Source organism: Herpailurus yagouaroundi, unplaced genomic scaffold, assembly GCF_014898765.1.
Source record: "Herpailurus yagouaroundi ecotype Mexico unplaced genomic scaffold, PumYag 184, whole genome shotgun sequence".
Taxonomy (NCBI): Eukaryota; Metazoa; Chordata; class Mammalia; order Carnivora; family Felidae; genus Herpailurus; species Herpailurus yagouaroundi.
Window position 1 is genome coordinate 27930321 of NW_024412415.1, and position 17351 is coordinate 27947671.

Sequence of the window (17351 nt, forward strand, 5' to 3'; positions counted from 1 at the left end):
AAGCAAGTCACAGTTCTTCCTGAGATCTTTCATGCATCCTTGTATTGTTGAAGGCTTTCTCTCTTTGGCAGACTGTTACACTGTCACGTATAAATGCCAACTCTGATCCCTGTCGTTTGTTTCTATTTAGAGGTGCTAGGAAAGCAGGTTCACGTTCACAGTAAGGTCCTGCAGACTTTCTTACCAGTGAAAGGCCTTACTTTACTGCTTTCCATTTCTGTAAGGTCTCTAGGCAAACATCAGTGTAGTAAGGTGATCCTGTAACCTCTTGGAGTTATGAGTAGCCCCTGGCTTTCTGACATTGGATTTCTTATGCACTATTTTTCTGATTCTTGAGATCTTATCTCAGAGCTTTTCTTGGGTTCTCAGTGTACTGCATGTTCCCAGAGTTAACAAAGATTTATTTTACACGGGCTACATAATAGGGGTCTTGTTGAAAGGTTTGACAAAGGCCTTGTCAGCAACTGTAGCTGTAGTATCACGTTCTTTTTCTAACTGTATTTTTTTTGGACAAAATTAATAGGAAGAACAGGATTTCTTTAAATGAGTCTAACAAAGCCCTTTAGAACAATCGTGAGCCTACATGACCAAATCTTGGTCTCTGTGTGAAAAGACGAATTCATATCAAGCGAAAGAATACTGTGACCTACTTTGGAAAGATTTTTTTTTTTTTTTAATCTTGTGAATAATTTGTGACATTCAAGTTGAGTGTGCACTGAGCATTGAAATAGGTGTTCAAGAACTGTAACTTGGGCCATGTTGGGAGCAATTTCCAAAAGTTATGTGGCCAACAAGTGCCAGTCAGATCCCAAAAGCATCTTCACTTTTTGGCACCTCAGGCCTTGCTTTTTCCTTGGACATTCAACAAACCTTTTAAAAAAAGAAAGATAAAGACTGAACTAAACTGTTCCTTTAAGACTGTTTGTTTTTGTCCATTTTAAAATCTGCGTATGTGGTCATTTTATGGGTTTCTGATTTGCCTGGATAGCATGTAGTTTTTGCTCTGTGTAAAATTGTACAGGGTGAACACCCCTTTCAGTATATCTTCCTGTAAAATGTCTTCTTGTAAAGACTCTTTGGGTGCCCTTTGCATTCAGAATCAAAAGTGCTTTTCATTATCTGATGAATTAATAAAGACTACTGACCACATTTCCTCTGGGAGAAAGCCTGGACATGTTCGTTCAAACTAAAAATGGCTCATATATTTGGGATATGTTTGGGAAGGCATTTCCAAACCAAATAAACTACCTTCACTATTCAAAGAAAGGAAGCAAATTAAATGTAACAGTGATTATTTTTCAGGCCACACAGATGGGTGACAAATCTGGTGGGCTGAATCAAAGGATTCTCCACCCTGCAGACAGAGTGCCTTTTTGTTGAGTTGAAGCATGAACTGATACAGAAAGGCTCAAAGCTCCTTGCATCTTCAGTGAGGTCGTAGCTTACAGCTAGTTTATTTACGTAGGCTCCCTTTCCACTTTTCATAATAATCTAATCCCTGTCCAGAAGACTACGGAACCCTGAGAATAACTTACGTTCAGAGCACTCCTTGGCTCTTGAGCTGTAGGTAGTGTCTGTGCATGTCCAACATTGCCCTCTGGAGGCAGAGATGTGGCTGAATTTTTGATAGTAGCTTGGATCTTTGTGCAAAATGGAAATCCAAATGATAAATTTTTGCGTGACAGCAGGGCATGATGACTTGGAGGCCATGAATTCTGTCCTTCCTACAGTATGTTGTATTTATGGCATCTGGATAGACTTCCAGCTTTTCCTGATCTACTGCATCAATCACGTATTCAAGAGACTTAAGACTTTCGGTGTTGAAGTACATGAATGTGAATCAGTGGTTAAAATACAAACTCTCCCCTCAAATCAACCTATTCTAGATTTAAATCTTTGTTCCTTAATGCATAGGAGACTATGTAGCTAGGATGCAAGTCTCTTTCTCGAATTACATCTAAGGTAAGTTGACATTTCAGAAAAATAAATGGAAAGAATATTCTCATGAAGTACTGGAAAAAAAAAAGTTCAAATGGAATATCAATAAAATGTTTCATCAGACACTGCATTTTATTTCTAGGCTGTGAAGGGTGATAAAAAAAATAGTAAATGCCTGTTTTTTTGTTTTTTTAATTCTCTTTCTAAATAGGACGTTTTAATGAGTTTGGCCAAAGCTGTAGCCAATGCTGCCGCCATGTTGGTGTTAAAGGCGAAGAATGTCGCCCAAGTAGCTGAAGACACGGTCCTACAGAACAGGGTGATTGCCGCTGCCACCCAATGTGCCCTTTCTACCTCTCAGCTGGTGGCGTGCGCCAAGGTAAGCCAACTGGCACCCCTGGCCCTTTCGTCAAAGTGTCACGTGCTCTCGTTTGCCCCCAGTCACTGGGGGAAAACAGGCAGAATTTGTTTAAACTGTCTGAGGCTTAGAGCTCGCTTAGGTGTTGTCTCCAAGGTGACACGACCGGATTTTGGCAATAACTGCCCAATTGTGCTTTCATCCCAACTTCTTTCCCCAAGTCCTCAGGCACTGGGACGTCTCGGTGTCTCATTGCCATTTCTACTTGGAAACTGCCATGTGTCCCCCTTGAAATTCTCATTGTGTCCTGTTTACACCTGCACACCAAGGGTTCTCGCATTGTACAAGAAGGCAGTACAGTGTCACGAATGGGTTTGTAAATAACGTGCAGATCTGGGGGAGCCCTTTTGCACTGCACAGTGCAAGAGTGACGGTAATCAGGATTGAGTTCATTGTTGTCGCTCACGATGTGCACACTCCGGGTGTTAAACTTCACCTTGTTCAGCATATCATCCCCAGTTTACGGAAGGGAAACTGAGGCCTCTCAGGCTTCGTAAGTAGCTTGCGGCCACAGAAATCATTAAGTGGCAGAACTGGGGTTATCTCAGGCCCGTCTGGTTTCACGTATCCTTTCGGCACCGTTGCGTGTTGATGCGTCAGAAGACGGGATGTGTCCATTTCTCAACTTGATGACCTGTCATATTCTATAGATCCGTGACTGGCTTAGCCCGCCATTTCCTATCCTCTGGTGGGATTTGCAGTGTCAGGCAGATGTGTTGATGGTATCGCTCCTACCTCCCTTGTACACTGTTAAAGCACCCACAGAAAAACGGACAGAATCCCCCTGTTCTTTAAAGTACCGCGAGGTACAGAGTTCCAAGTACCTCTGGAAAAGAAATACAATCCTGTTAGTCTTGTTATCCTAAGTCAGAGGACTCTACCTAGAGGTTCCTAAAAGGAGAAGCTATGCCATAAACACCAGAAATTTCTCTCTGTGGAAGTAGTTCGTACTATAGTTACATATCACCAGTGAAGATAACAATTGTCGGGCATCAAAAACCACCAAGATAGGGTGAAATTGTGAGGTAGAAGAAATCTCAGTGATGGTACACTTTAAACCCTGGTGCTCTGAGTAAGGACCCAAGGCCCCTAGCAGGAAGGGCCTCGGTGGAAATGCTAGTGCGGGGTGGGGACTGAGAGCTGACCCTCGGTGCCCAGGACCTGCTCCTGTCTCCCTCTAGGTGGTGAGCCCCACCATCAGCTCCCCCGTGTGCCAGGAGCAGCTGATCGAAGCAGGGAAGCTCGTGGACCGCTCGGTGGAGAACTGTGTCCGTGCCTGCCAGGCGGCCACCGACGACAGCGAGCTCCTGAAGCAGGTCAGCGCGGCGGCCAGCGTGGTCAGCCAGGCCCTGCACGATCTCCTGCAGCACGTACGACAGTTTGCCAGCCGAGGCGAGCCCATCGGCCGCTACGACCAGGCCACCGACACCATCATGTGTGTCACCGAGAGCATCTTCAGCTCCATGGGAGATGCTGGTGAGGGGCGATGCTTGGGTGGACGGGTCAGCTTGGGGTTCCCCGATGGTCATCATTGTAACAAGAAAGGTGACGGTCACCTGGCAAGGGCAAGGTGTCATGAGCTTCTGTCAGAGACTTCGTTACTGAGCCTGGGAGAAAGATGGAAGTCTCCCGGTTTGCCCATCCATAGCAGCCCTTAAAGAGTTAATTAGGCTTTTTAGAAAATTCTTAGCAAATTCCTTTTGGTCAAAAACCTCCATGTTGGATTTAGCCTGGTAAAGTCAAGGTAGCCACAGGAGGAGATAAGCCTGAAGCTTGGAAGGAAAAATGTATTCTGCTCACAAGTCCCAAAGAGAAAGCTACCACATGCCTGCAGGGTCACAGGGGTTTGGTCACAAGGGTTTGGTCAGGTTGCAGAAGACAGGAGTGAGGGGAGGAGCTTAAGCTCTATTCTTTTTTGGGATTTTCATTGGGAAGGCAGGGCAGGGGAAACCGCTTGGGGCTGCCTAGTTTGAAAATCTTCAGCAGGCTCTGTGCTCTACAGGCGATCCTCAGTTGCCTGGCATCGGGCCATAGGATGATTGAGGCCAGGGATATTGCCTCCAGGAGGGTACTGGCCAGATAGAGGTGATCTGGTTCTAAGCTGAGGTCAGTTTGCATATCAAAGACGTGCTCCTGGCTGGACTTTGGCTATCTCTAAGAATTGGCTAGCCTTCAGAAGGGCAGTGTCTCTAGCCAGCAAGGTTTCTTTAACATGTCAAATGTCAGGATGTACAAAAAATTTAAAAATATGTAGCTTTCAGTCTGTTAGTTGAAAGGTAAGTCTCCTGAGATCCAGCCCATCCCTATCCCATCTAAATCTCCAGATTTGGCAACTCACTGATTTCTGTTTTACGTTTCCAGAAATTTTCAATCTTCCTACAGTCACATATTTGTGTGTGTGTGCACGCATGTGCGCATAGTGCTTTGTTTTCACATAAATGAAATTGCATTATTTATACTCTTAAACCTTTTTCTTTTAATGTGTCTTACAGATCTTTTTCATGTTGACCTATACACTCATCTTTTTAATGACAGCATAATATTCTACTGAATGGAATTCTAGGATAATTTACTTAACTTATGATCTTGAAGCACATCTAGGTGGTTTCCAAGTTTTTTGGTTTGCTTCTTAGTTTTGCTTTAACAAAAAAATTATTACAGTAACTATTTTTATAAAAGTATCTTGGTTTACTTTTGGGGATCTATGTAATTAGTGGAACTACTGGGCCAATATATATGTACGACTTTTTTTTTTTTTACATATGGACTTGCTTTCCAGAAAGGTTCTACACTTTGTGACCCCACCGGTAGTTTGTAAGATGTTTGTTTCCCTACTTCCTTGTCAGCACAGAGCCATATTTTATAGCAAGTATTAGAAACAAACAAAAACTTGAACTTTTCTGTATCTTCCTTATGTGATTTAAGAAAATAGGAGTACTCTACACGATTTGGATTTTTTTGTTGTTGTTGTTTGTTGTCTTTCTTTTTTAATAGATGTTTTATTTTGGAATATTTTCACATCTACAGGAAAAAAGTAGAGGTAATACAGAAAGTTCTTATATACCCTTCCCAATTGCCCTCATTTTTAGCATCTTCCCATGGCACCCATGGCATATTGTCCGAATTAGATTAGCTTTGGTGCATGACTGTTAGCTACGGACATTATTCAGATTTCACCAGTTTTTCCACTCATGCCCTTTTATTGTCCCAGGATCCAATCCACGATACCTTGAATGTAGCACATTTTGATTTTTTATGAAAGCTTTGTTTCCCCCTTAATGTTACAGTGGTGCGGCATCCTTCTCAAATGACCTTTGTGAGAGGAAAAATTCCCTTACATTTGAGTAGTTTTATTTTAAACGTTTACTCTTACATCCTTCCTACTTCTAAAGTAGATTTCAGTAAAATCACGGTACAGTAAAACCAAACAACTACTAATAACAAGATCAAAACTGGTGCCTGGAAGAAAAGAGTGAGCAAACAGAAAATTGATAGGGAAAACTCAGCCAAGACAAATCTTAGCAATTGAGCATGACTCTGGGGTCTGTGCCTCTTATTAGTGAGAGCCAAATGACACAGATACAGGGGATCTTGTGATACTATTCATCTGGAGTTAGGTAACATACAAATTCTTTCAAAGTTTAAAGATAATTTTTTGCCATTATGCAGAATTTAAGGAGTTTTGGGTCAGTGATTCTTGAGCTAAATGATATTCACTGGATAAATATTTATTAAATCACGTAACAAATCCACATAATTTTGTTCCCTGCCTTCTGTTTGTAAAGAGTTCCCCTTTGCTTAGTTGCGTCCTATTTACCCCTCTCTGTTCAAGATGGAACTTGGATGGGTTTGGGGTATACGATCCTAGTAGCCATAGGGAGTATTTTCAGTCCTGGGTCTAAGGACATAAGCCTTGCTTAGGACAGGAACTTGTGGTCTCCCTTCTTTCTGTCCCTCTTGCTAGAGGAGTGGAGACTGGACTGTGTGCTGCTTTTGAGCTTTAGAAAGCAGACAAACAGATGGCCTCCTCAATCCCATCCCGTAGGTGAAATGGTGCGCCAGGCCCGGGTCCTGGCCCAAGCCACCTCAGACCTTGTCAACGCCATGAGGTCAGATGCGGAAGCTGAAATCGACATGGAGAATTCAAAGAAGCTCCTGGCAGCGGCAAAACTCTTGGCTGATTCCACTGCTCGCATGGTGGAAGCTGCAAAGGTATCATGTTGGATCTGTTCTATTGAAAAGTGAACATTATTAAGAGTTAGGATTTGGAAGGTGCCCTGAAGATAAAGAATGGCCAGCTGAGTGTGCATTTTTGTTGTTTCAAACCTATATGGTTTTGTAACATTTAACCTTGTTCCAGTGGGAAAGGAGAAGGGCATGGGACACGAGAATAACAGTCTTTAAGCGGAGCAGGGCTGACTCAGCTGTGGCCAACACAGTTCCTGCTTAGTGCGCACTCTCTCGCCATTGGGTTATCGCCATCGGCTTATTGCAAATGGTGGTGAATTTAAACTTGAGACCTTGAACAGCAGATTCACTTAGGCCTGTTTTTTGCCCGCAACCTTAGTATTACTTTGCCCTCCATTTGACTTCTCAACTAAACTGTCAAGATTTTACATAGTAGAGTGCTTCCTGCCTCACTGTTCTTCAAATGCCAGTAGCAGTCTTGAATGTTATATAACAGCTTGAATGAAGAGTTAAGAGTCAGCTTTTCTGCTTTTTGACGGTAATGCATTAGCATGATGCTTCTAAAAGCCAGTGATTCTTATCCCAGGGCTCTGTTTCAGAGCCCCCTCCCCCCTTCCCCGCTCCGCCCTGCCCATGAAACCTTACAATGGAACGTGTCTCCATTCCACCCCTCCTGATTCACAAGGTCACTGGTGGGACTGTGCAAGTATGTTCCACAAGGGATTCTGATGCCTACCGCTAGGTGAGAACTGTATTAAATGGATAAGGCTGTATTTTTCTATGTTCCATTTTGGTTATTAGGCAACTAGCATATGTTTGTGGTGGAAATGATAGAAAATGCATATGAATATAAATAAAATAAAAAGCATCTTCAGTTTCATACTCTCAGATAACACGTTTAATGTGTTTCTATGCATGTAAGATTCATTGAAAGTCTCCACATCTTATCCTATCTCCCCAGCCTCCAATAGAATACCTTGTATGTGAATTCTTAATATGTTATGACACACAGTGAATTACGTAGACCTTCCTCGACTGACTCACCCTTGTAGTTCCTGAGGGACTGTGATTTCTTGGAGGTAACACGAATAGGATGAAGAGTAACCCAAGGAGAGGCAGTGTCTGAACTTGCTTCCTCTGTCCCCTGAGCCCTGTTTCAGCTGAGAAGTTAGGCCATTAACCATCCCTTTTAGCCAAAAATATATATGACGGTTTCATGCAGTGGTTAATTTCTTTATGGTTTTTACAAGTTCTGCCCCTTGTATTTCTAAGTCTAAACATAGCTCTTCTTTTTTTTTTTTTTTATTTTGTTAATGTTTGTTTATTTTTGAGAGAGAGGCAGAGTATAACCGGGGGAGGGACAGAGAGAGGAGGAGACACAGAATTTGAAGCAGGCTCCAGGCTCCAAGCTGTCAATACAGAGTCCAGCACCAGGCTTGAACTTGTGAACCACGAGATCATGACCTGAGCCAAAGTCAGACACGTAACCATCTGAGCCACCCAGGAACCCTACACATAGCTATTTTAAAGTTTATTTATTTGTTTATTTTGAGAGAGAGGGAGAGAGAGAGAGAGAAAGAGAGAGAGAGAGAGAAAGCAAGAATGCAAGCACGCAAGCAACTAGGGGAGTGGAGCAGAGGGAGAAAGAGAAAATCCCAAGTAGGCTCCTTGCTCATCGTGGATGCAGAGCTTGATCTCAAGACCAGGATCATGATCTCGGTTGAAATCAAGAATCGGACCCTTAACTGACTGAGCCACCCAGGTGCCCTTAAACATAGCTATTTTAAGCAAACCTTCACGTTCACAAAAAAATGATAGACTGAAAAGAACCTTAGTGTAAAATCTAATCAACCCTCGTTTTACAAAAGAGAAAATTAAAACTCAAAAAGATTTTGCCTACCATCACATACTCAAGATTGAGCCAGGGCCAGTGTGCACATTGGTTTCTAGACGCACAACGCTCACCAGACCTTAATGCACCAAGTTACCAGAAATTTGTTTCTTTTAGGTATTTATTTTTAATGATTTATATCAGATGGGACAATGTTAAGTGGGTTCATAAATTCTTGTAGTTAAGTGTGGTGACTTTGTCTTCACGACACTATTTTCATTTGCTGGATTTTGTTCAAAGCTGAAGAACCTGTTATAGTTAGAGCTCCAAGAAATATATTTAATGTGTAGAAAAAAATACATTTCATAATCAGTAACTAAGATTCCAGACCAAGATTAGTACCGCATATCTAATGTACATTCCTCATGAAAGAGACGTTGCTAAGGAAGGATCCAGATGCCCACTTGAGAGTCAAGTGCAGAAATGGTTTTCTGCTGCTCAAAATACCAAAGGAAGGCTCGCATAGGAGTGGTCTAAACACCTGATGACCAAAAGAATAAAATGCTTTTCCTAAACTCGCAAAAGAAGACAAAAGTAGCTGAAACAATCTTTCACATGTGAGTTGCAAAAATAGAGGTTTTTTTTAGTTACTGAAACACAAAATCAAGGCTACTTAAAGTGGTTACAGTTTGAAAGAGTGGAAGATTCCCTTTGAAGGATTCCAGAACACTTCTGTCACAGATGTTAAAACTGTTGCAGCCAGGATGAATCCCTATCCCTTTTATAAATAGTTAAAAACAAACAAACGGGTTCTTGTTAATGGTCAATTTGGCAAGTTGGCCATTTGAAAAATGGAGACATTTGAAAATTGATTTTCAACGATTGGTGAGTTTCTTTCTGTTTTTGTCTCTGCCTTATGAGCAAATATTATCACCCTAAAGTGTTGATGAAAAGAAACTCATTCATCCCTATACATTTAGAACCGGTCACAGAACATCCAGACTCTGAGAAAAATCTTGATTGCTGCTTCTCTTGCAGGTGGGAGAGGAAGGTTGGATGTGCTTTAAGTCTTGGTTGAATTAGTATGCAGTGAAGTTATATCCTCTTCCTACGTTACCTTTAGTCTTTTCCCTACTTCAGAATCCCACCCATCTAAATAAAATCCATTTTGAGGGGCCTGGGTGGCTCAGTCGGTTAAGTGTCTGACTCCCGATCTCAGGTCATGATCTCGCTGTTCATGGGATCAAGCCCCACGTTGGGCGCAATGCTGAGCACTGGGCCTGCTTGGGAGTCTCTCTCCCTGTCTCTGCCCCTCCTTCCTTCAAAATAAATAAACTTTAAAAATAAATAAATAAAATCCCTTTGCATTCCTCAGACACTTGAACCTACAGCAACACAGGGTGGCCATGGGCTGTGCATGGTGCCTTTCTCTTGCCCTGCCATGATCATTACTTAAGTATAGTTGAGTACCATTTCTCCTTTGCTATACTTTCCAACTCAGTCTTTCTAGGCATGGTCTTTCCTGAACAACATTTCCTTATAGTATTGGGGATGGCATTCCCAGTCCCCCTGGTCCCTCTCCCCCTTCCCCTGTGTGTATATTCTCAGCCTGTTCACATAAACCCAGTGCCACAAGACAGGAAAATCTTTCCATAGTGACAAGCGTCTGTCCTGCCAGTTAATATAAAATTCTCCCCGAGCGATTGGGGCATGGGGGAGATTTATGTTAACACCTTTTAAACCATGGATAGCTGACCACAAGTCACTTTACGTGGATGGCCAAGGCTATGATCTCAAGTGTTTAATTTTTACCATTGGATTTCTACTGTTTACTGGTACAGCTTTGAAACATCCCCAGTAGATTTTTTTGTCGTTAGGAGATGAACATCTTTATTGTAAAGATACTGCTGGAAGCATTTGCTTTCTCTTCCAGATCTTTTGTGTTACCGGGAAAAAGTAAAATTCAAGGCATGAGTTCAGCATCTGTGGCGTGCTGTCCTCTGGACCTCTCAGAATCTCTGTTTTCTCCTTCTCAGGGGGCTGCGGCCAATCCTGAGAATGAAGACCAGCAGCAGAGACTGAGAGAAGCTGCGGAAGGTCTCCGTGTGGCAACCAACGCCGCTGCCCAGAATGCTATCAAGAAAAAAATTGTCAACAGATTGGAGGTGGGTAAAGAGGCTGGTTTCTTAGAATGTCTATTTTAGATTGCCAAGAGTTATCTGAAAGAATAACATGGGGCGCCTGGGTGGCTCAGTCGGTTGAGCATCTGACTCCATAGTGGGTCATCATCTCACAGTTTGTGAGTTCGAGCCCTGCGTAGGGCTCTGTGCTGACAGCTCAGAGCCTGGAGCCTGCTTCGGGTTCTGTGTCTCCCTCTCCCTCTGCCCCTCCCCAGCTTGCTCATGCTCTCTCGCGCGCGCTCTCTCTCTCTCTCTCTCAAAAATGAACATTTAAAAAAATTTTTAAAGAAAGAATAACCAAATTAATAAGGCATTGCCCATATAAAGGAGGCTAAATCAAGATTGACAATCTAGTTTATTGGTTAAGGGACTTAGAAACAATGTGAAATGTTGGTTTAGGCACCTGGTACATTTAGGTTCAATGGCACACTAACGGTATATTCGAGAAACAACTTCAGCTCATGTTCTCAGTAAGCAAAGCCTTTTCTGAGTTGAACATTCTTTTTTTTTTTTTTTTAATGTTTATTTATTTTTTGAGAGAGAGACAGAGCATGAGCCAGGGAGGGGCAGAGGGAGAGAAGGAGACACAGAATCCAAAGCAGGCTCCAGGCTCTGAGCTGTCGTCACAGAGCCCAACGTGGGGCTCAAACTCACAAACGGTGAGATCAAGACCTGAGCTGAAGCTGGATGCTTAACCGACTGAGCCAACCAGGGGCCCCTGCATTTAGCATTCTTGAATAGATTTCAATTTTTTTTTTTTTTTTTGCAGCAGGAAATAGGAACTTTTTTCCCCTGGCGTTAAGGGTTGCCCATATTCAGAAAGGACCTTTAGCTAAAAATTCCATACATATTTTGTCAGAGACAGTGACTCTTTCAGGACTTCCAGTAGAAAATAGAACCTTGGAAAGAGTGAAGAATGGGGATCCGGCTTCGGTGGAGAGGTGTGGATGGAGCAATAAGAAATATTTTGTCTTTTTCAGAACATCTGTTTGGTGGGGGAGGTGAGGGAGGTAGGAAATAGCACTAGGTGCAAACTCTGTAAGAAAACGAGTTTCTCTCACAAAGGCATACAGGAGACTCTTACACCAAAATTTGGGAGGTTGGAGGCCAAGAACCTGCCTGTCTGAGGAATTCCCCTGTATGGTCTGGTGGATCCAGAAACAAAACCAGCCTCCTTCCAGGGGGATGGGAGCGAGCAAACCCACTTAAGTACTCTGGTGGGGAAGCCCAGGCCTTTCTGAAGGAAGGCATCACACGGGTGGCAAGAGGAAAGCCATGAGCACACCAGCGTTTCTGCTGCTTGTGGAGAAGAAAACGTTTCCCCCAAAACATTTAGACTGGATGCCGCTTATCAGTGCCATCGTGGTCATGGAATTAATGGTCCCTTCTCTTTTTGAAAAAGACAAATGAACACCGGAACTTGAGCTATCAAGTGTGACTGTCTTTCTCTCTGGTCCCAGGGAATGTAAACCAATGGAGATAACAGGGCGATTGTTAGACGAGGCTCGTCAGCGGCATTCAGGAGGCAGAGTCTGGGCCTGGAGTCCTCTTTCTTCCACGCGTGCAGCTGTTCTGTGCCAGCCTCTTAATGGTAGGGCAGATATAAATGTGCGTGTGTATGCGATGGCCCCGCTCACCTACCGTCGCTCTGTCCTCCAGGTGGCAGCTAAGCAGGCCGCAGCCGCCGCCACACAGACCATCGCCGCCTCCCAGAACGCGGCCGTGTCCAACAAGAACCCCGCCGCCCAGCAACAGCTGGTTCAGAGCTGCAAGGTGAGGTTGCAGCCGCCCGAGCACCAGATCTGCTGGAGACCCCCCTGATAGCATTACAAGGCCACGCGCCCAGATAATTCAGTTAAGACTAATCATCTGGGCCCCTAATGCAGTTTGCTCCAGCTCCTGTGTTCCAGGTACACACACATGCACGCACACACACAGACACACACATCTGGTTTTTGTCTCATAAGTGGATGCCCTCTGTTTGGAAGGAGAGTATGATGCTTTTTCCAGCATTGTCTTTCCTTTGCCTAGATTTTCTTTCTTTTCAAGAGACCGAATCAAGGAGGATCAATGACCAGGCCATTTTAGGGCTCTGCAATAGTAATGAAGCATTGAATTTCCAGAGTGCCTCTTTCCCCGTGAGAGGTGGGCCTTCAGCTTCAGTGCTTGCTGGGAGGAGAGTTGATTTCCTGCTTTGCACTGATGGCGCCCTAAGGATTGATGTTACCCTGTCTGGCCTCAGTGATGATGTGCTTCGGGGCTTTCTGTTGTTGCATGTTTTTTTCTGAGACCCGGGCCTTGATGGCATGTTCACTCCAACGTATTGCAAAGGGTACAGTGAATACCTTTGTTGCCACTTCTGAGGGCCCAGGGGGTCTGCTCTCCCAGGAGACCCCTGAAAGGTGCCAGACACGACCTGGAATTGCGTAGCTACTGCCCTTGTGTTGGCAGTGTGCCTGACCGGAGTCTCCCAAAGGTCTTTGCAGTGAGCAGTGGGGGCTGGGTGGGCAGGTGTACTTGTGTTAAGGTTCTGGGAGTTGACTGCGCTCTGTCTGCTTTTTCACGTCTCCTCTGTGAAACGGTTCACCTGTGAGTGGTGTCGCCATTTCCACCTCAGAAATGCCTTTGCTTCTGAGAACCACCCAGAGCCCTCCACGTCCTGAGTCTAGGTTCTCTGAGGCCAGCCCCTCACCAAGAAGCGAATGCACTCTGGCAGAGAAGTCTCAGCACTGGAGTAAGGCCCTGTCCTCGGGACTGTATGCAGAAAGATGGGGTTTTTCTGTGAGTCAGGCCCCCACAGAGGAGGAGAGGGTGTTTTCTGTTAGAGCCTCAATTCAGCCGCCAGCGTGGGTGACAAAACCCTTCTTCACGAGCGCTTGCTCCTCATGTCCAGGAAAATACTACAGGATGAAACACCCCCCGCCCCTTTTTGCGGAGACTAAAGATACTCAGTGTCTGTCTATCACTGTCAGGAAGGAAATCACTGTTGATCAGCTTGCAGTGCAGAGGGGAGAGTGGACCAGACTATGGGAGCCAGCGATCCTCAAGAGGATCTGAGGAAAATCTCTGGGAGATATTTGTTTTAACCTTTGCTGGAATGAGTTAAAAAAAAAAAAAATAGGTCGCCAGACTGGGGTACACTTGGGACCTTCTTCAGCAGTAGTGGTCACTGTGTGCTATGACCTTTGAGGACCTGGTCGGTCAGATGAGGAGTGCTCACTGAGGAGAAAACCCAGAAAAGGTAGTAGGCTGGTCTCCTAGGGCATTGTGGGAAATTGTTTCTTGAAGTGGTCTCACCTCAGAAACTGCTGCTTCTTCCTCCACTCTGGGCATTGGGGTTTCCAGTTTGAGAATTGAGAGGGCTCCTTAATCAAAGAAGACCCATGGTGGCAATGAAAGGTGATGGACAGAATGCATCCCTGCTAAGTGAGGAATCAAAGCACTGACCTATGCTGGCACTTGAGTAGTTCTCTTGGTTTCTTCTCGTTGGACAATGTGACTTGGGTTTCTCTGCCTGTGAATTGTAGAGACTTTTTGATCCTTGGCTGTTAAGCTTTATAAGTGGTCATTAGCCACATTGGTATTAGTTGCAAGTGGGCAAATGCTTTTAAGACCACCTTATAGAGATTTGTACCGTGCCTAAAGGTATGAGGAGCTGAGAGTCGAGCGTGTGTGGGAAACAGCTACCCAGAGGCACTGGGTTAGGATTCGTTGTTGGTAAGGACCCAGCTAGCTTAGAAGTGCTAGGTAAATCCAAGGCTTGTGATAAGCATTGCTCACATGGAATAGCGCATCCCCAAAACATCCATCACTGGTGTCATTTTCCACCCTTTTTTGGTAATTCACTGTGCCGAGTGTGCTCTGTCTTAATTTTCCTTGCTTCCTATAGGCAGTGGCTGATCACATCCCTCAGCTGGTCCAGGGGGTGAGAGGAAGCCAAGCCCAAGCTGAAGACCTTAGCGCCCAGCTGGCTCTCATCATCTCCAGCCAGAACTTCCTCCAGGTAACAGGAGCATTCGCCTTGGTCACACTCAGAGTCCCCCATGGAGGTAGGAGGTGCCCTTAATCCTTAAGGAGAAGAATTACCCCGTGTCACAGCCACAGAGAAGTTTTTGCAGTAAGCAGACCTTGGAAGGCCTTTCCTTTGAATTTCCATTTTCAGGAGAGGTGGATTTAGCTTGGCAAAGCAAAATGCTAATATGCAGGGAAATTGCCCTGGGAGATAGCCCATAATCCATTTTTCTTGGGAGGCTCATCTTTATTTCTCCTCTGTGAGGGAAAACATGTAATAAGTTGCAAGTGTTGTTGCACAGCCTGGTACTAGATGTAGCTCGAAGTTTGCCGGTTTCCAGAGAGTCTAATGCTATTATCCATGTACAAGGAAAAAAGAAGTGTTGAGTGCATCTTCTCTGAAGTTGCGATCTTTTCGTATGCCGATTGTACAATTAGTTAAGTGTCGGCAATCTTTGTGGGCTAAGGGGTAAATTCATTTTACAGAAAACAAAATGAGAAAAGTGGTGGGAAAACTCCCTCTTTACCTACTTCTTGTCTTCAAATCCCTCAGCACTTCTGTCTGCTTGTATCTCTCGAACAGTTCCAGTGATCAGGCGATGTTCTTCCCTGTCCCTTTCTAGTTGAACCTGTCACTACAGGACCTAGTGATACATCTGTTGGGTTAATTTTTCAAGTGTCCTGACTCCAACATGCAGAGACAGAACGCGAAAGTTTTAATGTTATTTCCTCACGTTATACCTACATGCAGACATACGTATTTTATGTATACATTTTTTAATTGGGATTTATTGTGTATAGACTCTTTGATTTTTATGTTAACATTTCTATTATGAGCATTTAGCATACAGCTATGGCTCTCCTTTGTTTAGCTATTTTATCACCCCTAGGCATACAGGTTGTCTTCAATTATTTGCCATCATAAACAACCTATGATAGGATAAAGGTCTTTATTTGCGCTCTACCTTTGTACCCATGTTGAATTATTTCCTAAGGATAAATTCCTAGAAGTAGGATTGCCAATGGCTTATTTTTATCTTTCGGACATTGAGAATTGTGACTTGGACAGGTGCTTACCTTTTCATTCAGATGGTTGGAGGGCCTGGAGCCAGTTGTATTGTCCCCACTGCGGGCAGGCTTCTAGGGTAGTATGATAGAGCCATGTAGACATGTTCCAGGGCCCACTCTATCGCCGCTCTTAGATTTCCTTTTTCTTTCGTTCTTTGAATTTTGCTATCATAGACACATCACATAGTTACAAAAATAAGGCAGAGTTAGAAATAAGTAGAAATGGGGGCACCTAGGTGGCTCTGTTGGTTGTGTCTGACTTCTGCTCAGGTCATGATCTTGCCGTCTGTGAGTTCGAACCCTATGTCAGGCTCTGTGCTGACAGCTCAGAGCCCGGAGCCTGCTTCAGATTCTGTGTCTCCCTCTCTCTGTGCCCCTACCCTGCTCACACTCTGTCTGTCTGTTTCCCTCTCTCTCAGAAATAAGTAAACATTAAAAATTAAAAAAAAAAAAAAAAAAAAAAGAAAGAAGTAGAAATAGAATTGACCAGAAAGTTGCTACATGTTCAAGTTCATTCACACGTGTTGTAAAATTGTCTTTCTGGAAGGCTGAATGCATCCAAATTTCCATGTAGCAGTACGTGGAGCACATTTTCCAATACATCTTTTCCAAGTTGGGAATTCAAGCATTTAAAAAATACTTCGTTGACAATTTCTCAGTGAAGTTCTTACCGTCTGATTTTTGCATTTCCTTGATAGTCACAATGCTAAATATTTCATGTTCCAGTTGTTATTATGTGAAGTTATCTACTCACATCTCAGGCTGGGCTTTTTTTTTTTTTAAGTTTTTTTTTTTTTTTTTAACATTTATTTATTTTTGAGAGACAGCACAAGCAGGGAAGGGACAGGGAGAGAGGGTGACACAGGATCTGAAGCAGGCTCCAGGCTCTGAGCTGTCACCACAAACTGTGAGATCATGACTGAGCTGAAGTTGGACACTTAACTGACTGAGCCCCCCAGACACCCCACAGGCTGTTTTTTTTTAATGAATTCTCATGAGTTATTTAAATATTAAAAGTATTAACTTCTGCCATTAATGTTTATTTTCTGACACTTAAATGGTTTCAGCTTTACTAAGAGAAATTTTTATAACATCTGTATTAAAACCCCTAAAAGTGTATATATTCTTCGGTCCAGAGATTGTGCTTTTAAAGTTCTATACAAAGAAAATAATGAATGTGTGAAAAATTTTAGCTACAGCGCCGTTTATCATACCCTGGAAAAAATGGACACATGCCCAACAACACAGGATTGAGAAATATTAATAGATGCATACATTGAAATACTATAGAGCTATTAAAAATATAGAATATGTGAAACAAAAAATTTGAAAAATAGAATAAAGAGGATGATCTTATTTTTGAAGATGTATATGCATGCACATAGACATCCATGCATAGTGAAATTATATTCTAGGTAGTGAGATGTGATGTGACAGGTCATTTTGTTTTATTTTGTCTGCCTGTATCTTTTAAAGTAGTCTGTTAGGTATATTTCAGACACAGATTAAAGAGCTATTCTAAGAAACACAAAGAAATGTATTTAATAAACTCTGTCTGCTATCTGTTTTAATGGGAATTTCAAGCCAGTGTCCTAATTTTGCCCCCTCTCAATGACACATACTTTTTTCTTCCTTCCTTCCTTCCTTTTTCTTCCTTCCTTTCTTTCTTTCTTTCTTTCTTTCTTTCTTTCTTTCTTTCTTTCTTTCTTTCTTTCTT

General features: G+C 43.3%; 1 protein-coding gene across 5 annotated transcripts in view; it reads left to right on the forward strand.

Moving 5' to 3' along the window:
- TLN2 (talin 2) overlaps positions 1-17351 on the forward strand; it is a 439937-nt gene that overhangs the window by 292182 nt on the left and 130404 nt on the right. For all 5 annotated transcript variants that reach the window (XM_040492868.1, XM_040492871.1, XM_040492869.1 and 2 more), the window contains 6 exons: positions 2150-2317; positions 3538-3832; positions 6402-6568; positions 10412-10540; positions 12215-12328; positions 14445-14558. In XM_040492868.1, the coding sequence (XP_040348802.1) occupies positions 2150-2317; positions 3538-3832; positions 6402-6568; positions 10412-10540; positions 12215-12328; positions 14445-14558 (987 nt within the window). The remainder of the gene's footprint in view (positions 1-2149; positions 2318-3537; positions 3833-6401; positions 6569-10411; positions 10541-12214; positions 12329-14444; positions 14559-17351) is intronic.